Raw genomic sequence first — 25,183 nt, 5'->3', positions numbered from 1 at the left:
TATTCAGCCCCCTTAAGTTAATACTTTGTAGCGCCACCTTTTGCTGCGATTACAGCTGTAAGTCGCTTGGGGTATGTCTCTATCAGTTTTGCACATCGAGAGACTGACATTTTTGCCCATTCCTCCTTGCAAAACAGCTCGAGCTCAGTGAGGTTGGATGGAGAGCGTTTGTGAACAGCAGTTTTCAGTTCTTTGCACAGATTCTCGATTGGATTCAGGTCTGGACTTTGACTTGGCCATTCTAACACCTGGATATGTTTATTTGTGAACCATTCCATTGTAGATTTTGCTTTATGTTTTGGATCATTGTCTTGTTCGAAGACAAATATCCGTCCCAGTCTCAGGTCTTTTACAGACTCCATCAGGTTTTCTTCCAGAATGGTCCTGTATTTGGCTCCATCCATCTTCCCATCAATTTTAACCATCTTCCCTGTCCCTGCTGAAGAAAAGCAGGCCCAAACCATGATGCTGCCACCACCATGTTTGACAGTGGGGATGGTGTGTTCAGGGTGATGAGCTGTGTTGCTTTACGCCAAACATAACGTTTTGCATTGTTGCCAAAAAGTTCGATTTTGGTTTCATCTGACCACAGCACCTTCTTCCACATGTTTGGTGTGTCTCCCAGGTGGCTTTTGGCAAACTTTAAACGACACTTTTTATGGATATCTTTAAGAAATGGCTTTCTTCTTGCCACTCTTCCATAAAGGCCAGATTTGTGCAGTATACGACTGATTGTTGTCCTTTGGACAGAGTCTCCCACCTCAGCTGTAGATCTCTGCAGTTCATCCAGAGTGATCATGGGCCTCTTGGCTGCATCTCTGATCAGTCTTCTCATTGTATGAGCTGAAAGTTTAGAGGGACGGCCGGGTCTTCGTAGGTTTGTAGTAGTGGTCTGATACTCCTTCCATTTCAATATTATCGCTTGCACAGTGCTCCTTGGGATGTTTAAAGCTTGGGAAATCTTTTGGGTCCAAATCCTGCTTTAAACTTCTCCACAACAGTATCTCGGACCTGCCTGGTGTGTTCCTTGTTCTTCATGATGCTCTCTGCGCTTTACACGGACCTCTGAGACTATCACAGAGCAGGTGCATTTATACGGAGACTTGATTACACACAGCTGGATTCTATTTATCATCATTAGTCATTTAGGTCAACATTGGATCATTCAGAGATCCTCACTGAACTTCTGGAGAGAGTTTGCTGCACTGAAAGTAAAGGGGCTGAATAATTTTCACGCCCACTTTTTCAGTTTTTTATTTGTTAAAAAAGTTTGAAATAGCCAATGAATTTCGTTCCACTTCATAATTGGGACCCACTTGTTGTTGATTCTTCACAAAAAATTACAGTTTTATATCTTTATGTTTGAGGCCTGAAATGTGGCAAAAGGTCGAAACGTTCAAGGGGGCCGAATACTTTCGCAAGGCACTGTACATACACAGTACAGGCCAAAGGTTTGGACACACCTTCTCATTCAATGTGTTTCTTTATTTTCATGACTATTTACATTGTAGATTCTCACTGAAGGCATCAAAACTATGAATGAACACATATGGAATTATGTACTTAACAAAAAAGTGTGAAATAACTGAAAACATGTCTTATGTTTTAGATTCTTCAAAGTAGCCACCCTTTGCTTTTTTTGATAACTCTGCAAACCCTTGGTGTTCTCTCAATGAGCTTCATGAGGTAGTCACCTGAAATGGTTTTCACTTCACAGGTGTGCTTTGTCAGGGTTAATTAGTGGATTTTTTCCCCTTATTAATAAAAAAGCAAAGGGTGGCTACTTTGAATAATCTAAAATATAAGACATGTTTCAGTTATTTCACACTTTTTTGTTAAGTACATAATTCCATATGTGTTTATTTATAGTTTCGATGCCTTCAGTGAGAATCTACAATGTAAATAGTCATGAAAATAAAAGGAGAAACATTGAATGAGAAGGTGTGTCCAAACTTTTGGCCTGTACTGTATATATAAAAGAGTCTCTGAATGTGTTTATTCTTGTCTCTAGAGCTCCAAAGGGGTTCTGAAGAAATCCCAAAGCAGATCCTTCATCACGACGCTTAAGCAGAAGGTGAGGAGCATGGAAGGGACGCTTGCTCTTTTTTTTGCTTGATTCTTGATCTATTCTTGTGAGGTCTCAAATGGCAAATTCAGGTTAGTTGGTAATGAAATACTTCAGTACTTCATATCCCAATAAATACAGAACTTTAGTTCTCTCCTTTAGATAATGTTGATTGGACAGCATCCAACTTTCTATTTACCGACACCAGCTTCGGTTCCTGACACACCAAACAGGCCCTAAAGAACGAACACTGTTTTTTTACTTGAAGAAAAAAATAGGCAAGCCGCACTAAATGGGTAAAATCCCAGATTTTCTCGGCTGTACAGCTAGTCAGACAGAACTCCCTCACCACGGCCTCGGCTGTTGATTGAGCGTGTTCTCTGTAAGAGCCGACAAAAGCCAATGGTGCTGGAAACACCATGCAATATAAGTGAAGGCTGTTTTTGTTGAGGACAACTAATTAACTGAGGTGACTACAATGGCTGGACCATGTGCTTGGATTGGAGACAGATTGCATCCCAACGGTTGTTCTGAGATAGACTTCTCTAAGAAAGACAGGGAGTCTGGATCTTTGACAGTCACTAGAAATAACTACACCTGTCAGTGTAACTTTAATATTCAACACACAGCAACAAAAAGTACAGCCTCCAACACTTCTCTAAAACAGTTTCAATAAAAACAGAACATTATAGCCTTCGTGAAGGCAGGACTTATTGCATGGCTATGTCATTAGATTGCATTAAAGGTGCTGTAGGTAGGATTGCAAAGATCCAGGACTTAGCCAAAAAATTTTAACATCGACAACTTCTCAGTCCCTCCCCCCTTTCTGCTAAAGCCCAAAACGGTCTCCTAAGCCCCTCCCCCCACAATGGAGAATGAATGCGTGTGCATGAGCAGTGATTGACACGCAGTTAGACACCCCCCCTGGCCCTGATTGGTGCATCTGAACAGGGAGCGGTGGATTTTCACAAATTGCACTACAGGCTGGAGGTGGTGCCAGAGGAGCTGGATTATTTTTTTTAATTACCTGCTTCATGTAGTTCTACTGGAACATGGGGTCAGTTTAAGCAAATATATATATTTATAAGTCTTACCTACTGCACCTTTAATCTTTTTATTTATTTTTTGAGTTCCCATTAAACTGGCCAATGAGTGTATTGTTTAAACATGATTAACTGATCTTCACTTATGTGACGCAGAAATGAAGCCTCATCACTGTTTTCCTGAAGATAAATCTCCTGTAAAGCCCTACATGAGAACATGCATTTACAAAGCACCCTTTGTAGTGTTATCTTCAGCCTGTGAGAGGTAGCAGGAGGATAATTAAGACTGCCACATTCTTCCAATTCCCCACTGCCGATCAATGCAGTGACATGTGCGCGTTATTCATACAGTGCTGCTCGTGAGTATAGGAACCCCTGCTAAAGTTGACTAAAAAGAGGAATAAAAAAATGTATGCCTTAATTGAAAAAATTAGGAAAAATCCAACCTTTGAGATTGGCATGGGGTACTTTCCATGAAATCATCACTCAATGCAAATCAAACCAGCTATTGGGCTAACTGGGATAAAACCATGCCAGTCTCTAGGTATGGTGATGGGTGTATGTGATGATGTGGGGCTATTTTAATTCCAAAGGCCAAGGGAACTTTATCAGGATGCATAGTATCCTGGATCAATGAAATAACTGGCCTTTAAAAAAAAAAATCTGCCTGCTTCTATGGGAATTTAACATAGGGGTGTCTATACTTATGTCCCCTGTATTTTAAGGAAGAACATTTATTTATTTACGATACATTATTCATTCACAAAGAAAATTGGTGTCCTTAAAGGTTGCACTTTTCCTCATTTTCTTAATTAAGGCATTAAGATAAATTTCCAAAAGATGATTTTTTTTATTCCTCTTTTTAGTCAACTTTAGCATGGGTTCCTATACTCATGAGCAGCACTGTATCTGTGCATGTGCTGTCATGCTTTAGTTCCTCTCTAAAGTGTTTTTCACTTATAGCGAAATTGGTTAATCCATTTTATCACTCATTTTACAGTATTATATAGGTTTGGAAAATAAAGTTGTATCTGTGGGTGTTTTTGTTACATTTCTTCTACGTTCCCTTATTTCTCTGCCTGACTATTTGCCACTCTGAATTTCTTTGTCTATCAATTTGCTTCATTTTACCTTCCTCTACCCTGTCCTCTGTTTACCCACTCACATCTCCTCTTCATTCTTTTATGCCTCCCTCTTTGCATATTATGCATCCTCCCACGTGTGTGTGTATATATGCGTGCATGCATGGGTGCATGTAATCTGTTGGCAACCGGCCTAAACCCTGTAATTACTGCGACCCTCATCCTCTCCTCAACTCCACTTTAGCCCCTATAGAGATGTTGCTTCTCTCAGAAATAAAAGCACACTTCACGAACTACACACTTGCTATAATTACATACGTTTTGCATGAAACACCCACAAGCATGCACAACCAGACACTCAAATTGCTACAAAAATATCATGAATCACACAGAAACACAGATAATTTGCTAAAGACAATTCATCAACCACCCTTGTCCGTTTAAGAACTTGTAAACTGAGTTAATGTGGAGGCGGTATCATGTATGATGTATATTCATCAGGAATTCAATTGAACATATGGATAAGCAATGCAATGATTTTTTGCTTTCCAACCAGTAAGGAAACCTTTGTGTGTCTGTGTGTGTGTTTGTGTGTCTGTGTGTGTGTGTTTTAATTTATATATTGTGTGTTTCCATTGTCCAGAGGCACTCCAAATCGAGGCTGTCGTGCCAAAGCGTGGACAAGGAGGAGGACATTCAGGAGAGTTCTGGGAGGGAGGCCGGAGGACAGTTCAACAGGTGACCTTTGACCTGCCTTGCTACAACACTGACAATCCCTGACAGCGGGGAGGTTTGATAGTTGCTGAGTGTATAGAAGAGTAGTGCAATGCTATTTGTGTGAGGAAAAAAATAATGGACTTCAAGCCCAGAGCTACCACTGGCAGCAAAGAGAGGGAAGCCTAATTGGTTTTGATTCATTCTTCTTTTATGTATCACCTTTAACACATTTACAGTAAATGAAGGACAGCAAGAATGCTAGGCTGTGTTCACTCTGCGAGCCTTGCAGCTATATCATGACTTGCTGCTCACATCAGATTGTGTATTTTTTCGGACTGGTTTAATGTATCAAGTCACTTTACTGAACTGACTTACAAGTGCTAAACACCAAAGACAGAACACCCATGATCAATACAATTGAGTTAAAGACTAGAGGAATCACATATAGGGCCCTATTTTAACGATCTGAAACGCAAGTATCAAACGTGAAACGCAAGTACCTTTGTGGGTGGATCTCGGCCGCTGTTGCTATTATACCGGCGGGATGAATGACTCTTGCGTCTGACGCAAATCTAAAATGGGTTGGTCTGAAGTAGCTAGGTGTGGTTTGGGTGTAACGTGCAATAAACCAATCGGAGCGTAATCTCACATTCCCTTTAAGAGCAGGCGCGCGCGTTCCATGGTGGATTGCTATTATGACGGCGGATTTGCCTGGAGCACGCCAGCCGGAGCTGTCCGAGATGCGGCAAAGTAATAAATGCCCGTCTTGGCCGGGTGGAGATGTTGCTGCGGCCTCTCAGGTGCATCTCCTCAAGTCTGGAGAGGATTGCTGCAGCCATGGAGCGTGGGCCTTCAAACGCACCACCTGCTCCTGTTGTGCCCCTTCCTCCTCCCCCAACTCCATCTCCGTCCACCCTCTCCATCAGGAGCACATCGCGCATTGCCACTCCCAGACCAGATCTCGCCGGAGTGTCCAATCCCGCCGTAGTTCAACATCACGTCTCCTTAAGTCCTCTAATATTTAAAACACAACAAGCCACAAAGCATGCTGCGAATTTTTGAGGACTGTACTGTAAAGTGCTCCTGACCTATCCAAACACCTGAAGCACATTTTCAGTAATATTTTTCTTTGTAATTATGTATGGTTTGCAAAAATGGGAACTGCTGTGTCCGTGTAGATGCGCCCCTAAAAATAGCATCTGAATAAAGCGCCACTGACTTTAGACCAGGTTTTTCCTGGTCTGTGGCGGAATTGTTTTCTGAAACTGCAAAATAGCACCAGGGAATGTTTGCGCCGGAACACGCCTCCTCTTTTCGCTGAACCGCCCCCGGGAGCGCAAATACATTCCGTAATTTACCGACGTGTGTCTGTGGAGGGAAGAGTCCGCTGTGCGTCAGGTGCAAAATAGGAATGATACATGCGTCAATGTACAAAGGCTATTGCGCTGAGTGCAAGATAGGGCCCATAGTGTTATCACACAACTCCAGTGGCTCACAGCAGTGTTTATTATAGCATAATATCATCAGAAATAGACATATTATTCAGCTGTGGCTGCTTCTTTTATTCAATATATTAAATCGAGCTTTGCTTTGACATTAAATCTATTCTCGTGTGACCAGTGGTTGCAGAATAACATCATTTATTAAGTAAAAGTAGCAACACCACACTATAAAAATACTCTGTTACATGTTAAACTGCTGCATACAATATTGTACTGTACATTAGTGAAAGTACAGTGGAACTGGCAACAAAAGTGACTTGGAAATATCAAAAGTGGCCATTTTGTAAGATGACCCCTGCTTTCTATATTTGATTATTATTTTTGATGCATTAAAGCACAATAAATAACACACTATTCCTAATAAAAAAGGAAAAGTTGAATCCATAACTAATAAATTATCCATAATTATTATTTGTGGCCAGAGTGGCTCTGTTCAAAAGTTAATAGCACACTGAAAGTTGTAGTTGGTCGAAGTGGGGCTGACTTTAACTGCTTTATATACTTTTAAGTAGTTAAAATAAATAAATAAATAATTTTATAAACCGATAAAATATTTTAGTTAATAAAGTCTTAATAATCTTGAAAGTAATAACTATAATTGTGAAATAAATAGTGAAAAGTGACATATTTCCCTCTGAGATCTAGTGGAGTATAGGTATGAAGAAGCCAAAAATGGAAATACTCAACTAAAGTAACTAAAAGTTGTTATATACTTGAGTAAATTTACTTTTTACTGGTACTGTCACTTTGTTTGAATTGGGTGGTGATGGCGAAGTGGATATGAGCCATGCCTTTGGTGTGAGAGATCTGGGTTCAATGCCCACTGCGATACATCAACCAATGTGTTCTTGAGCAAGACACTTAACCCCAAGTTGCTCCAGAGGCGTGGGACCTCTGACGTATGTAGCAATTGTAAGTTGCTTTTGAATGAAAGAGTCTGCTAAATGACATGTAATACTTCCCTCAAGTATTTTTTTGCAATGGAGTAACACACAGTAAATGCCACATGTGCTCTCTCAGTGCCCTCAGTAGTATCAGTATTGGGATACACGTTCCATTGCCACAAATTAGATATTCACATATGAAAGAGACCCAAATTACAATTCAAAGTGTCTTCTTTCTTTCACAGTTATTAAAACTGATGTGATTCACTAGTTTTATCTGCACCTTGAATATATCCCAGTTTTCTTTCACACACATTGTTTGTCCACCTCTGTCTCGCTTTTCCTTCTTCTTTGTGCGTGAGCATTGGGCAGGAAGTATGGGAATGCAGCTGTGTTTTTTTCCCTTGAGTGCTCGCTGTGTATAAAGCCTTTGTCTCTCTTTGTTCTCACAGTCTCTGGTTGCATATTCATACATGCATGTCACAATGCAGATTCCTACAAGCATGTGTCTGAGTGGCTATGTGGATGACTGACTGCCTTTGTGCATGACTGTGTGTGTATGTGTGGAATCTTGCTGCACTACATGTGCTCTGGTCCCCATTAAGCTTTTTGCCTTTGATGCTCTTTCCTGCCGTTTGCAGGCTGCCTCACTGATGGACAATCCTCCCTTGCCTTGCTTTGCTTTTGCCACTCTAAATTCTTAAGCTGCTACATGAGTGTGTGCATGTCTTCTTACTTTACCTGTCTCATATCTTTACTGTAGGCTACATGATCTCACTCACCCCCCTCTGTCCTCTCAATTGTCTTCTGTCATCTGGCAATTGTTGTAGGGGAGGAAGGAAGAGGAAGACGATGAAACTGAGTCGAGATCTGTCAAACCTGGTGGTGTTCACCAACTCTGTTGCCTCACAGGAGTGTCTGAATGAAGGTGAAACACCAAACAAAGCTCTGACACCTTTACACACACACACACACACACACACACACACACACACACACACACACACACACACACACACACACACACACACACACACACACACACACACACACACACACACACACACACAATAGGCACATTGCAATCTTTACCTCCAGGGTGCGATTTGCCAGGGGGGATTTCCCCCTTTCTGGTCTACATGTACCTGCCTCTGCTGAATAATTTTTTATCCCCAGTGGGGACAGAATGTATCCCCCCCTCAAAGACGGTCCTTTCGGGGGCCATGGTAGTTGAGTTAAGCCAGAAAAAATGAGCGTCATGATTGCCAGTTAAATTTAGGCACCAAAACGACTCGTTAAGTTTAGGAAAAAGATTGGATTTAGATTAAAACCACTCCCGAGGAACGAATGAGCGTTTCCTGTGTAAAGGTATTTTGTTTTCGCCGCATAGTGAAGGACGCTGTGTTTTATTACTGTATGTTGACACCATGTTGTGCTATTTCATTTTAAGATTATTTTCCATTGGATATTGAAGTGCATAAGTGTTCTGGCATTGCTGGCCGAGTGGCGCTATATCCATGGTATTGGAAGGGGGATTTTGTTTTGTTGTGTACGATCAAAAGAAACATCCCCCTCTGCTTTCTTCACAAATCGCACGCTGTTTACTTCTGAGACATAACCCATGTTTCTTTTCAGGTACTCCAGGTGATGTTCTGTCATTCAGCGAGACCAGAGCCCAATCTCTGGTCAATCACAGAGCCGAACAGTTCCTGGCTTTTAACCAGAGGCAGCTGTCACGGATTTATCCCTCAGCCTATCGTATCGACTCGTCCAATTTCAACCCCCAGTTCTACTGGAACGTGGGCTGTCAGTTGGGTAAGACAGCTGTCTAACGCTCTAAGCTTTTGACCTGTATAGAGGTAGTCTGTTGATGAAACCAGGTGTCTTCCCTTTAGCCACATACCTGTCATTACACATAAACTGACACTGCAAACCAAATGCATGCACACATGCATTTCCTTTGTGGCCTGCACACTACCCATTTCACTTACACACATCACATTGTTTAGTTTGCCAGTGGTCATGTGTGCAGAGACTAATTGGTATGGAGTGTGAACACTAACTCAGTTGTGCAAGTTATGTGTGTGTACTGTTTGTATTTGCATGTAGTGTGTGATTGAGTGTGCAAGTTTAGTTGTAGGGCTACAGCTGGATCAGTAAATTGTGAGGATTAGGGAGAAATACATACATAAATAAAAAGTAGATACACTCTTGAAAAGGAGTCAGAACAGAAATATTTGTATCCATTCAGAAATGAGCAGTGTCATGAAATCCAAGATCCAAGGAATCCTTGCCTGTCCCAGCCAATAAAAAAAAATTAAAAAATGAATCTGTTAAATTCAGAGAGCAATATTGAGCTCCCACTTAAACCCAAAAAAAGATAAATAAACACCAACCACTGATCTTAATTATCTTTGAAGCAACTGTGATTCTTCCTTTTAGTTTCTGCTGGTTTCCTTTCTCATCTGGTTTTCCTAATTAAGGTTTCAAGGTTGTATTTCCACACATCCTTAATGAATGAAATAAAGAGGAAGATTTGATGAATGCAAAATGACTTTACCTGACAAATAAGTCTCCTCACATGATTTTTGCTACAGACTATTGAGCATCCTCAGGAATTTTCACAGTTTACTGCACCAATATCTGGATAATAATTAGAAAAAATAATATCATACGCGGGCAGGTTTAGTGACAGTAGTATCTAAATAAATGTTCTTTCTTTCTCTTTCAGTTGCTCTGAACTACCAGACAGAGGGCAGGATGATGCAGCTCAACAGAGCCAAGTTTATGGTGAATGGAGGTATTGGCTACGTCCTCAAGCCCCCTCCCATGTGTAAAGGTATGGCAACAAATGGACCGCATGCACACAAATAAGCACCAATACATGCATAAAAAACATTGATCATTCATACAAATAAAAACTGAAGCACAAATCAGTGTTTTTTAGTTTGGATGTATGAAATAATAAGTTATAGGCTCATGGACAGCACAGGTATATGTAGGAATGGAACCATACTGGATGACACCACATACATACAGTACATGGGGTTAGGGAACTGTAAATGTGTAACCTATGTATTATTTTTGCTATTATTACTATTCGTTTACTCTTGATTTTCCATTTAAATAAAAACATTTTACGCTGCAATATATTTTCTATGCGTTTGCTCCATTAAACCTACAGTATGTGACATTTCAACGCAAATGCAAGAAGACACAAGCCTTGTTTTTATTGGTACACAATTACAGGAAATAGAAATAAGTGATACATTTCTTTTAATTATATACATATGTATAGATTATATTGCATATATTTTCCTGTAATTCAATGTGACATATTTGCTCTCCTTGGAAATTTTGAGATCCCCACTGAAGTATGTTTTTCCGCACCACATGAGTTTATAAAGACGATCTCATCTCATTTGATATTAGATATCCAACTAAGTCAGCTACACAACAAACCGGAGGCATGGATGTTTTTCACGGACTTTGTTTTTCATGTACTGTATAGTTTAAGATGCAATGCTTATTGAGAGGATACAAAATGTGTGCGCTCTAGTAGGTGTGAATGTAACTGTAACCACAAGTCAAGTCAACATTACCTAATCAGTTACAGAGATGTGTGTATATGTTATTTTCACCCTTTATTTTGCATATAAATATTGCACATAATGGGAACAAAAAATAATGAAAGAGAATTGGATTTCAGGATTGAGTGATGGCATAAATCAAATTTCATTCCTTTCCTTTCATTCCCTCCAGGCTCCTTCAACCCATTCTGTGATGACCCGCTTCCAGCTTACCCCAAGAAGCAACTCGTTCTCAAGATCATTAGTGGACAGCAGTTGCCTAAACCACCAGACTCCATGCTGGGGGACCGTGGAGAGGTATAAACACACCAAAAAACACTCTCTCTCTCTCTCTCTCACACACACACACACACACACACACACACACACACACACACACACACACACACACACACACACACACACACACACACACACACACACACACACACACACTGTGCACTCACATTCTACATCTGTCTCTTTCTCTCACACACACACACACACACTGTGCGCTCACATTCTACACACACACACACACACGCACACACACTGTGTGCTCACATTCTACACACACACACACACACACACACACACACACACACTGTGCGCTCACATTCTACATCTGTTTTTTCCCACAGAAAAACACGTACGTGCACACTATTATGTTTGACTACTCAGAAATGTCCAACTTGCTCTCGTCATAAAATAAAATCATAATTTATTTTTCCCCTTTCTCCTCTATCAGATTATTGATCCATTCGTCGAAGTGGAGATTATTGGCCTGCCAGTTGATTGCTGCAAGGAACAGACACGAGTTGTCGATGACAATGGTTAGACACACACAGATCAACTTGAACTTCACAAACTCACTGAACCACTGAAGAACATGTTATCAACGGAAAATTGCTTAAAATGGCTGTAATAGATATTTTAATAACAATGTATCAAATGACAATGTGGAGACAATGTGAAAGGGGTCGCTCGTAGTGACGAATCTACAGAGAATGATCAAGTTTTGGCTCATTGTTTAGCTGTCCTGTTTTGGTTCACTCTCACCGCTCTCATAGCATCATTTTCAGCCGCAGCAGGAACAGTTTTCAGTAAAAAAGCTCTAAAATCCCACTGTACACTACCTGCTTAGCACCAAACCGTAGACAGGCACAGTTATTCATGTATAAAATGGTAAACACAGTTGAGGATTTAGAAGCTAAAGAGACAAATATTTCCCTCAGGAGTTGGTAGAGACCTAAAGCAGAGCTAAACAAGAGTGAATATTGGACTTACATTCACCATGTGGCCAGAAACATGACTCCAAATGAATGATAATGAATGCTTATTATGATCCGTAACTGCTGAATGTGTAAAGAAGTAACTGTTGGCTAACAGGTTTGCCATATCCACTTAAAAGGTGATGATGTGTCAGTGTTGTGTTCACGACTTGTTTCAGCTGCCCCCACGTGACCGTAAAATTAGTTATTGCAGAATTCCAGTCGATTTCAACACGTAGCTCTGTTTGTAAATTTGGAGTGCTGTCAGTAGCGAGAAAAACGCAAACAACCGTTTTATCCTCCTGCTACAGTTTGCACCCAGGAGGCTTGAAACAGGGCTTTTAGCCTCTTAACATGTTCGAAACGTCATTCCAAGTGCCTACCCATGTGAAGTGATTCCTTCCGAGTGAACACAGTGAATCTGTCTGCAGTAGATGTAAAAGAAATGCACAAAAGTCGCGCTAATTCAGCTCTGTTTAGTTCCGGTGTTGAGACGGCAAGACGAGTGCATCGGGACCGTCTGCAAACTACAACACCGAAAAAGAGATAAGAAAAATGTTAAATGTTAAAATATGTTAAAATATTTTCAGAAATAGGCATATGCTTATTTTTTAAAAGTAAGTGCTGTAGTACAACTAGCAGGAGACAAGTTATAATCATACCTGCCAACACTCCCGTTTTTCCCGGGTTTCTCCCATTTTTTAGCCCTATCGCCCGGACCCCTCCCGGTTTGTTATTTCTCCCGGGAAACTCCCGTAATTTGCATGGCCCAAACTTTATAACTTTATAAATAATTGGACCAATATGTTTTTCTAATGTTGACCAGTTGCCAGATCTTGTATGAAACGCATCCTATTCACACAATCCACACACCATATACAATTTTCAACCCGTTTGTCGCCTCAACCTGGCAACCTATAACCTAGTTGTGCAGTTGATCTCTGCGCAAGCTTTGCGGATAGTTCAGACCCGAAAGCGAGCCGATAAAAATGGCAGGTGTTCCCACAAAGAAATCAAAATCAAAATATAGCTGTAAATTTCAACAGTGTTGGGTGCAACTATTAACATGCATCTTACCTAGTCATATCGACAACCTCCACGCTTTTTGTAAGGTGTGTCGCATTGATTTTAATGTAGTGCACTGCGGGAAAAATGACATTACCCAGCACATTAAAACACAGCGGCACCATCGTACCGAATAGGCAAACAACAGAGCTACGTGTTGAAATCAACCAGAATTCTCCTTTGAAATTATTTTTTTAATCTAAGAGCGTGTAGCCTTTCCCCTTCTTGGCTTCCTAGATGCTGCAATTTTTTTTACTTCTAATAGAAGACTGACTAGTTCCTGTTGGTGGGTAATAAATATTTAATGTTTTATCTAGCCAGGCCTGCATATTTTTGACAAACAGTAGTAGAGAATATCGAGAAGAGAACCCAAAAAATAATATTTAAATTTTTAAATCAAAAATAGTTAATAGATGACCTTCTAATCTGCAAATATGTTTAATACATGTCTAATAGCTTTCCATTTCATTTCTCTTGTGTTGTTCTCTAATATAACATAACCAAGACTGTTAAAAATAGGTTGTCAAATTATTTCAAGGTACATCCATGAGGGGGTCTCTGGTAAATTCTCTATTTTGTACGGGGTCCTTGGCTGAAAAAAGATTGAGAACCTCCTGCTTAGAACAAAACAGGGGGTCCTGATTCAGCTCTCTGTTGGCAGTTTTACAATATAAGTTAGAAAGATACAGTCCAATCTAATCTAGCTCCGAGGGCTCTGAGAATTTACAATGACCTAATCAAGGATTGGATAAATGTGGCAGCCACACTTTTTACCTCATCTGTCCCACATACTATATTTATATTACACTTTACATGCTATATATATATATATATATATATATATATATATATATATATATATATATATATATATATATATATATATATTTCTATATATATATATATATATATATATATATATATACATATACATATATACATATATATATATATATATATATATATATATATATATATATATATATATGTGTGTATGTGTGTGTGTGTATATATATATAGCTTATGTCATCTAGCCTCTACTAATAATGAGTGCCATCATTCCTAAAAAAAAAAAACAGCAGATGTGAAACAATGCCATAGTCACAGATGCTGCATTACTGATTTTGGGTGGTGGAGCACTGCTGGGATTAAAAATCTGATTATTTAATTCGAGGCATACAGGAAGCAGAGCAAAGGGGTCTGCTGGTGTCAAACCTAATGTCCCCAAAGAGATATATATATATATATGCTTTAATGATATACATTAATGATATACTGAAGAAACACATCCTAATTATAATGAACATATATGTGTGTGTTTTCCTCAGGTTTTAATCCAGTATGGGAGGAAACTCTGTCCTTTACACTTCACATGGCTGATGTGGTTTTGGTGCGCTTCCTTGTCTGGGACCATGACCCAATTGGACGGGACTTCATTGGTCAACGGACAGTTGCCTTCAGCAGCCTGATGCCTGGTCTGTGCAGAATTCCTCAGTGTTTTCAGCTTTATTTGAGAAAACCTTTTGTGTGTGAATGACACTAACTTAAGAGGGGGCACAGTTTGTTACTACCAGTTACACTCATTATAGACACAAATAAACAGACTCACTCATTCACTCACACTTAAACACACAATTTCCCTTATGGCTTTGGCAGTGCTATGGTTATGGGGCACATTATCTTGTGTCTAGTGAACCATGCTTTGTTTGATTTGTATAGTAAAAGACCTGTGGCGTGGTGGGTTATTTTTTGTTGTTTACATCCATCAGAGTTGTGCCTGAACTCCTGATGCCCTCTCTTTAGGCAACTACTTCGCAATTACCAGTCTGATGACAGTTGACATATTTCTTTGACTCACTCTATCGCTCATTCTCTCTCGCTCACAACAGGTTACAGACATGTTTACTTGGAGGGGATGACTGAGGCTTCCATCTTTGTGCATGTGTCAGTGCATGATGTCTATGGGAAGGTAAGTGCTGTATAGTGTTTATTGTAGCATTGACCCTAATTTGTCAACTGAGTTAAACAACACATCAATCCAGTTAAGCTCAATTCTTTGTCTTTCTAGTGGAGTCCTCTAGTCCTGAACCCCAGCTTTACCATAATGCACTTTCTAGGATCTAACAAGGTATCCTGATGCCCTGAGGCTCTGTGTGGTGCTGCATGAAACAGCAACGCATGATGCAAAAGTGCAGTTTGTGTTCAGCCGTATGTCCAATGACTTGTTTGTGTGTGACATTAAACCACTGAGTCATACATTTTGCTAATAAGGGCATTTAAAAATAAATAAATAACTGTGGTTGTCTCATTTTCAACAAAGATGGAATAATTTGCAATGCAAGCGTGCATGCATCTTTCAATGGTGTCTTGCATATTGTTTGTTGTGGTAACTTAAGGAGTAAGGGTGCCATCTGCAGGTAATGCATTTAAAAGCATGACATTGTCAACATTTGCTGTGAACCAAGTTCAGTATGTATGGAGGATATATTTATTCATAATTCAAATTGAAAGTCCAAAGAGAAAATGAAGCGTTGTCAAATTAAAAATATTATTATTTTACTACTCTACTAGGAAAAATCAAGCCATAATTAAATTTAAAAAAGAAAAAGGAAACTGAAAAAGCAAAATTGAAATGTAAAATGATAATTTGAAAATGCAAAGTTCAATGTAAAAAGTGAAATTTAAAATGCAAAGCTTAAATATAAATGCTTAAACTGAAATATTTTTTTGAATGACAGAAACATCAAATATGAAACTCAAAATGTGAAATGGAAAAGCTTAAATAGAAATACTTAAATTAAAATCTCAAATAGAAAAAAATAAATAATTTTGCACTTAATAATTTTCAATTTGAAGTTTTATCTTTTGAATTTTACATTTGGTTATTGCCTTTTGACATTTTAAGATTCACCATTTCTATTTCTATTTAACATGAAGGCTTTTCATTTTGAAGTGACACTTGTCAATTCAAATGAGGAGGCGTGGCCCAACGGCTGGTGGGATGGGTGGAGACTTCCAGCTGACAGCGGGGTCTCTGGCTTCACTGGCTGGCCGGCGAGTAGACTATGTCGGCCGCAACTAGCTGGCTTGTCACGTTAGACTGCAAGTCTCCACCCCTCCCACCAGCCGTTGGGCCACGCCTCCTCATTTGAATTGACAAGTGTCACTTCAAAATGAAAAGCCTTAATGTTAAATAGAAATAGAAATGGAGAATCTTAAAAAAAAAAAAATTCTATTTGAGATTTTAATTTAAGTATTTCTATTTAAGCTTTTCCATTTCACATTTTAAGTATCCTATTTGATGTTTTGGTCATTCAATAAAAGATTTCAAAGATTTCAGTTTAAACATTTATATTTAAGCTTTGCATTTTAAATATGACTTTTTACATTGAACTTTACATTTTCAAATGATCATTTTACATTTCAACATTGCTTTCTCAGTTTCCTTTTTCTTTTTTAAATTTAATTACGGCATGATTTTTCCTAGTAGAGTAGTAAAATAATATTATTTTTAATTTGATCTTGCTTCGTTTTCTCTTTGGAGTTTCAATTTGAATTCTGAACAAATATTTCCTCCATAAGTATGTGGCATATCTTTTTGTTTTCATGAAAATTAACACTTTAATTTCAAAATATAATGTGTGATAAAATTCTGAGAAGCACATTTTCTCCTCTTTCTTCTCTTATTTCTTTCCTGTTCTGTTTCTCCTGCCCAAAGGGTCATCAGCTGCGAGGTATCCGGGGTTTGTTTAACCGTTCTTCCAAGTCATCTGTTGATACAAACTCCAGTGACCTTCGGAAACGCTCCATCAGTGATCACCTACTGCGGCGCACAGCCAGTGCCCCAGCAAAGGGACGGAAGAAAACCAAGATGGCACTATCAGAGTCACTGGCTTCAATATCAGACCAAAAGAACGGCACAGGTGCAGGAGCAAGAGCACAGGACATGTCAGTGAAAGAAGGAGGTGTGGAGAAGCGTTACCAGCCACGAGGCCCCCTCACCCACAGACCTATCTCCATGCCCTTAGACAGGCTGCTGCAAGGGCAGCTATCCCTCTGCTCCCCAGACAAGGAACAGCATGATATGGGCTCAGACACTGTCATCGGTGGGTGTTTTTCTTAAATCATCCCAGTCAAAGAATTAAGTATATTTTGGAATTATGCAAATTACACCCAAATTACATCCATTCTAGTTTAATTCGCATAAGATTATTTGTAAGATTCATGATGTTTTTTCGAATACTAACACAAACCAAGCCACATCAAGGCATCAATGACAGTTACGTTTGGCTTTGGGAACAGTAATACTGTGTTATTTAAGTAATTTCTTTAAACTGTAGGACAAAAGTGCTACTTTGTTTGTGATAAAATGCTTGCAGTGGACATGTCTTAAAGCAGCATTTTGCATTGTCTTGTTTTGGACATTGATTAATGTAAGTTTTACTTATCCTGCTACAAATTTGTAAAACTCATGTTAACATGCCTTTTCTGTCCCATCTTCATTTGTTGTGCTTCTTTATAGTAGAGAACTGACTAGGATATTCCTGCAGGTAATCTAAAATACCTATTGTCTGAAGGTTGCATCGTCCAAAAACATACCAGTATTGCGTCCACCCAGTGTATTTTGTCCGAAAGTGGTCTGAGAAATATATTCCTGTGTCATTTGATCCCATTTGACCAAACTAATCCCATTTGACCATCTCTTTCCTAATCTGATGTCCACAAACTTACTTTTTTGAACCTCTTTTTTTAAGCCTCATTTTCCAGCTTCCCCTTCACAGTTGTACTTGGTGATCCATTTGTCTGTGTATTGCTAATGCCTTGTATTGGCTGGACTGTTAATTGTTGTCATTCAGTGGTTGGTTGGCTTGGTGTTCTACAGCAAATGATATATATAAGCCTATCTTTATTAATCATTTTGTTCAATTATCTGTGTTCACAGGAGCATGCCCCTTCAACAGGCCCAGGTCTTCCTCTTTGGACCCTTTCATCGAATCCTCATTGTCTGTCGAACCAAACATCTCTTCCCCTTATAAGACATACATCAGTAGAAATAAAGATTTTGACCAATCAGAGGAGGTTTCCTACCTGGTTATTGGTGGAGGAGCAGTAAGAAAGGAAGATGATTATGCCAATTACCAGTCAGAAGACAATGGAGTCAACAAATCAAAGATCCTATCCACAGAAGCAGAGACAAAGTGCTTTGTCTCTGCTTCCAAGAACAGCCAGATGAGATCAGACAAACCAAAAACATCATCAAACAGCACAACATTCACAGTTGCACCTTCAATCTCCTCATCCTCCTCTTCTGCCCCCTCCTCTTTGCCCCCTCTTTCCCCTGTCAGTATGGACTGTGATCTGAAGAGTCCCAGCTCTTTGCATGACAGCACCATCTCCAGACTCATTGATGCTGTGTCCTTAGGCAATGAGCAAGACACATGTGGCTCTATTTCTGCTCTGATTGGTCAGTTTGAAAGCACTGTTGAACAAAATGATTCACACACATTATCTCATGATCATACCCCTTTCCGTCTCTCAAACTTGAAGCCTGCCACCCCTCAAGCGCTGCAAGATTTAAGGTCTCCTCCGAAGACCAACGCTAAATCTACTACCAAGAAACACATAATAAGTCCCCAAAAAGTAGCTGAAAAGACAAATCATGAAATCCATTCAGCGTGCAATATTTCCCAGGCAGATGCACCTGCTCCAGCTCTCCTCTCCAGCCCAGAAACCGCTGAGCTTGAGGAGGTCTACACCATTCTGGATGAGGAGGTGCTGTTGCCTGTATCAGTGTACAACCTAAGGAAACAGATGGTCCATTTTCAGGCAGACACTAGGGAGAGCACACCCTTAAACAGCTTGAGGTCCTCTCAAGCAAAAGTGGTCCAAGGATTAGGGGAAAGACACAATGTGGGCTGGGATAATATGACCAGAAAGAGGGGTGGGAGTGAAGAAATTGAGGAGGGAGAGGAGGGTGTATACGAGGAAGTGTATGATCCCCCAGCACTACCACTACCAGGGATACCAGTGATAGAGCAGGGTATTTCTAAAAGGTACATGGGCTCCTCTGTAAACGACTGCTTCCAGTTTTTCCATGACTCCACTGGAAATGCTTTTGCAGAAGTGGAGATAAATGTCGATGAGGATCCATTGGAGATGATGATGACCTCGCCTAGACATGGCAGCCAATGGGAGGGACTCATAAGTCCAACCAAACGCCATGCTATTTACCAAAACCATGAGTCCACTCCCAACTTCTCCCAACAAAAACAGCCTTCATCATACCGTGATCTTCAACAGCAGTACCCATCACATGCATTTTCACAGTGTCCCTCCCCAATGAATCAACCTTCCTATCAGCTGCCCAATCCCCACCAACACCAGAACAACTCCCAGCCTTCTCCCTTCCACAGACCGGTCAACTCTATACCCTCCAACCCTAGCCCACTGCGTCAGAACAGCTATCCCGTTCCTCAGAGCAATTCTGATGCCTTTAACAACAGCAGAGACTTCAGCAGTTCATACACACAACAGAGGAGCTGTAATGGCAACCAGATCCTGAACAGGTCTCATCACGATAGGCTAGGGTATAAACCGATGGAGAGGGAGCAAGTAAGGTGCTTCCATAATGGTTTCTCCTCTTCTGAAAGCCTCCCTGGCCAATCTGGTGTGTCTACAAACATCAGTAGAGACAGAGGCCTTTTTTCCCCTTCTTCAGACTGCGATGCATTGTACAGCCACCTGGACTATGACTGCATTTCACCCTCATCAGAGTCTTCCGCTCCTCGAAACACCCCGCCACATTCCCAAAGTCAAACACAATCATACACCCCGACTCATTCATGGAACCAAAAGGTTTCCCTCATCACTACAAGGCACCAGTCACAGCCTGAATCCAGGGATTCTCTGCACTCAATTTTAGGCCCTTCATCAATTCGACCCCAGTCTGATACCATACACCCCACAGCCCCCAGCCCTTGTAAGTCCAAGTCCCTGGGAGACCTGACCTCCGAAGACATATCATGCAACTTCCAGAGCAAGTACCACATTATTAGTCGCAGTTTCATCACTCCCCATATGAGAAAGCAAAAGGGGATGGGTACCATGGGGGAAGTAACTTTCCAATCACAGTCTTGTGATCCTCTTACTGAACAGCTACGTAAGCTGGTCTCGCTGGAGGGGGATGACCGGGACAGAGATGGACCCCATCCTCCTCAGTTATGCCAGGAAGCAAAGTCCCCACTGTCACAGCCACATGCAACAAGTGTCTCTCCTGTTGTTTCCAGGAATGTAGATGATTCCCCTCCACTCCTTACCCGTCGCCTATCTTCTCGGAGCCAAAGCCGAGTGCGTCACATCAACAGCCGCGCCCGCGAAAGGCAGCAAGATGCTCTAAAGCCTAGGGCAGGCGTGGTGATCAATAGTACAGCCAGCATTGGTGGGGTGGTATTGAGGAATAAACCAGCCACACAGAATCCACCAGCTAACAGGCACTCTACTGGTTCTTACATAGCAGGCTACCTTAGTCAGCTGGAGGACAGGGGACTTCCTGAAGGAGCTTGTACATCGTTACGTTATGGAAATGGGGATCATTATGGAGATCGGTCCTATACGGACGACTCTCTTCCACCTGCTGACGCCAACCAATCTGCGTCAGAGCCAGAGGTGTACTTTCTGCTCAGACTGTAGCTCTGACCATAACCTAAAATGAGATTAACTATCAAGCAATGATTCTTGATGATGTTCAGTTACACCAAAAGCCAGACGATAAGGAAATAAATACTTGCCATAGTTTGTTCCTATGTTCGCAGATCCATAGGTTTCCATTATAACAGTTGAATAAATGTTAATCTGGGCTATTTCTAGATAAAGATATAGTCTGTACAATGTAAGTGAAATGTCACATGTAATCCATGGTTGGATTTGACAGCATGCATTTCCTGTATGAAATGTCTACTATTCAATGGTGAATGGTCTTTCTAGTCTGGCAGTGTATTTTCTATATTCTACTTAATGTGTAAATGTACTTGGGAACTTTGTCTCCCCCAAATGGCTTCCTAGACTGATTGTACAGATACTTGTTATCTTCGTTCCTGTAATGTACTGTCCAAACTGCGTACATTGAATATGAAGCAAAAAGAAGAATTGAGTCTTAAGCAGAGAGGGAATGTCTTTCTATGTATAATTTGAATGTGTAGTATAATCAAACAGCTACTTTTAATAGATGGAGTTCATCATTTCAAAGATCAAATGTAAGTCTTCCTTCTCTTTTCAGTGGTATTTCTGTATTTGTGTTGTGTGTAAATATTCCTGTCATTATTTTTAATCTAAGATGGGTTTTAGTTAAGAACCAATTCTAACTGTACATTTATGTTTGTGCATGTTACCTGTGTAAACATGTCAAGCATGACTATGCACCAATTTATACAATAGATGTTGCATTGCCCAAAAACATTTCCACCGAACAAATAATTGCATTGGATACAATAGAGGACATGTCTTGCTTAGGTGCAATATAGTACATCAACTTCCGTGCTTGGACTTGTTGCTCTCTATGATTTGTATTTGAAAACATGATTGCAAATTTGAAAGATTTGGAGTTTAAAGGTTTTTATTTTTATAATTGCTTTGATACAGACTGCAAAAAAAAAATCTTTGTTGGTTATGGTTGTTTTATTTTGTATAACTTAATGGAATGATAAAACAGAGTGACATCGACAACGGGTCAGGCTGAGGAGTGGAGGGTGGCAAAGCTGCAGTTTTGTTTTGTATTGTTTCAGTGTTGCACCATTCTTTTTTCTTTCTATTGTTGCTCATCAGAGGACTGTGAGCATTTTCTTACCAATGCAATAAAATATTGAAATATTTGATTTTAACAAATCTCATATTTATTTCATGTTTTACTCAAAATGGTACACAGAACATACAAAAGCTAAAGCTTTAGCTCAAAATCAATTATTGTAAGTCACAAACAGCCTCATCTTTCCCATTTGCCCCCTTAAACATAATGGGATGTAATTGCTCATGAAATTACTGTGTAATAGAGTTGACAAGCGGCACACCTGTTGCTCTGGGCATAACATTCTGGTTATATACTGGTTTTAACAGACTGCCACACTTTGTTAAGTTATATTGATCAATCACAGTATAATATTCCTTAGAAATCTAAGAGGAAAAGACACAAAGTTGAATGATTTATTTCATGTTTGATGTCCACTTTGCAGCTTATTAAGATAAAAGGTAAGCAGCCTCCCAAACCTTTTCACTTGCTTATCCTCAGGTTCAGTATCTCAGTCACCTGGGGTAATTCGAATGACATCATACACACACACACGCATACACGCGCACACACACACACTTCATACATCTTAATCACTTCTAAGCATTCAATTGTTTTTCCACCATCACTCTAGAGAGGAATAATTTGGCTTGTGTGCTGCTTGTGTCATCAGTTTTTCTTCCTTGAATAAGTATTTACACCTATTATAAATACTCACTACAACAATTCACTTGTGCAGAGTGGGGGGTGGTTATGTTTTAGTCAAGATACCATTTTCAGCTTTTTTTCCCCAACTATTAACCTTTTGATATTAGCTGTGTTACCAAGTGAGACATGTTTCTGTTTACAATGTCCTCTCTTTATTTCCCCAACTATTAACCTTTTGATATTAGCTGTTTAACCAAGTGAAACATGTTTCTGTTTACAATGTCCTGTCTTTTTGCCAGTAACTGACATGAGGCTCTTATGTTACATTTGGACATGTGATATGTAATGTGATTTGTCTTTGGTAACAGGAATTGTTGAACATTGTTTGTGAGGTACCATTTATTCTGAACTTAATTCAGTCTATTTTCAGGTTTGATGTGACTTGTGTTTTGCTGTGCTTTACAGACTGAATATACTGACACATATCCTGACATTCTGATAACACTCAGCTATATGCGTTAAATGTCCAGAACAGCTGCATCCATGTCTCGGTTCCCCTGGCTCCTCGCTCGGTGGCCCTCCTCAGCTTTCTCCCTGCTGCTTCTCAGCGTAGTGGGCAGACAGATGGGACTGGAGGTGGTTCAGGCGATAGTGTGCTCCCGGTGGGGTGCCCCGAGCAACAAAAGCCTCTCCCAGGATGGAGATGTGATTATCGGTGGACTTTTTAATCTCTATTACAAACCTTCATATGTAGAGCAGGTCTTTACCACGCTGCCACATTATGAACCTTGCACTGGGTAACTTAATCAGTACATTGTTGTTGAATGTCTGGTGGTTATTATGTTGTTCAGCACATAGTTTTTTGTTATTATATTTTTGTCATGCTCATATGTTTCTGTTAAAATACAGATGAAAATAAAATCTTAAATCTACTAAATATAGAACGACAAAGTTTTATATTGATTGTATTTTAAGTAAGTTATAAAGCAAGTTATTTATATATATATATATATATATATATATATATATATATATAAATCTGAGATAAGCGCATTTGAATCAGTTTAATTATTTCAATAGATTGTGCTGCTGTGATGCATTTATGTTGGTACTGTATATATCACATTTTTGGACATTTGCTGTTTTTATATTTATGGTGATTATTTTTCATCTGTCAATAATTCATGTTGTGGTTTATGTTATGTTATATGCTAATCCTTTCTACTTCTGTGGTTTCAGATTAGATCCAGAGGTATTACAAAATGTGTATGCCATGGCATTTGCGGTGGAGGAAATCAATCGTAACAACACCCTGCTACCAGGAGTGAAGCTGGGCTACCGCATATTTGATAGCTGTGTCCGATACCCTGGGCTCTGCGTGCATGTTTCGCTGGTTGCAGGAGACGAACACAGCTACAGCAACGTAACAGCCTCCACGTCTCGTACTGCAGCCGGAGAGACAGCAGGTATCATTGGATATTACTCAGTATGCTACTAACATTTGCTATATCCATGAAAACATCAGCTGATATTTGTAGTATAAAAAGATTATCCTCATGTAATTATATGTCCAATGCTATCAGCAGGCGGTCAACCTGTTCCTTTGCTCATTGGTGATGCCCAATCAACAACAACCATATTTCTGTCCAGGATCCTAGGGCCTCTCTCTGTGCCATTTGTGAGTTAAACTTCTGATGAACCTTTTTTATACAGTCTACACTTAGAGACTTATACTACTTTGAAAATGTTTAAATAAAAATAAAATGGTATTACTGCTGTAAAAGCAGTGTCAAAATAATATTGCTGCGTTTTTCTCTCAGATCAGCTACTTGTCAAGCTGCCCCTGTCTAAGTGACAAGATTAAGTTTCCTAACGTCTTCAGAACAATCCCCAGTGATATTTACCAAGCCCAGGCCATGGCACAGCTGGCCATACGCTTCGGCTGGACTTGGATGGGAGCGGTGGTTGACAACAATGATTATGGTCTTTTCGCAATACAGGTGTATGTCTTTGTCATTATTCTATAAAATGCCTGAAAAATCTTGAATAGATCTCCTTCATATATACTTAAGATAATAATATCCTATTTACATGAACATGTTTGTTGTTTTGACCTCCAGGCATTTCAGAAAGAGACTCAGGGGAAAGGGGTGTGTTTGGAATTCATAGAGACCGTCCACAGAGAAACTATTGAGAGTGATGCCAGACGTGTTGCCCTCACAATTCAAGCTTCGACTGTGAGGGTGATTCTGATCTTTTGCCTGTATATAGATGTAAAGACAATATTTCTGGAACTGGCCAAGATAAATGTGAGCAACTGGCATGGAAATAAAACAAATACATAGGCTATAGTTTGTAAAAACATAATGCCATCTGTTTTTCTTGTCGTAATTTATTTCTATTTCCTCTTAATGTAGGTGACGGACAGACAGTTTCTGGCAAGTGAGGCTTGGAGCACCAATAATGATCTTCTCCGAAATCTTGCCATCTCTAAAGTGGCAAGTGGTGTTCTCGGTGTGGCCATTCGAAGTTCAACCATACCCGGATTTGAAAATTAT

General features: G+C 39.9%; 1 protein-coding gene across 7 annotated transcripts in view; it reads left to right on the top strand.

Moving 5' to 3' along the window:
• plch1 (phospholipase C, eta 1) overlaps window positions 1-22,074 on the top strand; it is a 71,777-nt gene extending 49,703 nt beyond the window's left edge. For 4 of the 7 annotated variants that reach the window (XM_039822451.1, XM_039822457.1, XM_039822465.1 and 1 more), the window contains 12 exons: window positions 2,012-2,074; window positions 4,834-4,928; window positions 8,124-8,221; window positions 8,929-9,108; window positions 10,025-10,132; window positions 11,056-11,180; window positions 11,611-11,695; window positions 14,527-14,673; window positions 15,088-15,167; window positions 15,267-15,326; window positions 16,917-17,304; window positions 18,141-22,074. In XM_039822451.1, coding sequence (XP_039678385.1) covers window positions 2,012-2,074; window positions 4,834-4,928; window positions 8,124-8,221; window positions 8,929-9,108; window positions 10,025-10,132; window positions 11,056-11,180; window positions 11,611-11,695; window positions 14,527-14,673; window positions 15,088-15,167; window positions 15,267-15,326; window positions 16,917-17,304; window positions 18,141-20,887 — 4,176 coding nt within the window. In that variant the 3' untranslated portion in view covers window positions 20,888-22,074. Of the gene's footprint in view, window positions 1-2,011; window positions 2,075-4,833; window positions 4,929-8,123; window positions 8,222-8,928; window positions 9,109-10,024; window positions 10,133-11,055; window positions 11,181-11,610; window positions 11,696-14,526; window positions 14,674-15,087; window positions 15,168-15,266; window positions 15,327-16,916; window positions 17,305-17,720; window positions 17,749-18,140 lie in introns of all 7 variants that reach the window. The other 3 variants (XM_039822473.1, XM_039822468.1, XM_039822447.1) reach the window with 3 other exon arrangements.
• The last annotated feature ends 3,109 nt before the right edge of the window (window positions 22,075-25,183 follow it).

The sequence above is a fragment of the Perca fluviatilis genome, chromosome 2 (genome assembly GCF_010015445.1).
Source record: "Perca fluviatilis chromosome 2, GENO_Pfluv_1.0, whole genome shotgun sequence".
Taxonomy (NCBI): domain Eukaryota; kingdom Metazoa; phylum Chordata; class Actinopteri; order Perciformes; family Percidae; genus Perca; species Perca fluviatilis.
Note: the sequence above shows the minus strand (reverse complement) of the source record. Positions and strands in the feature narration are given on the sequence as shown.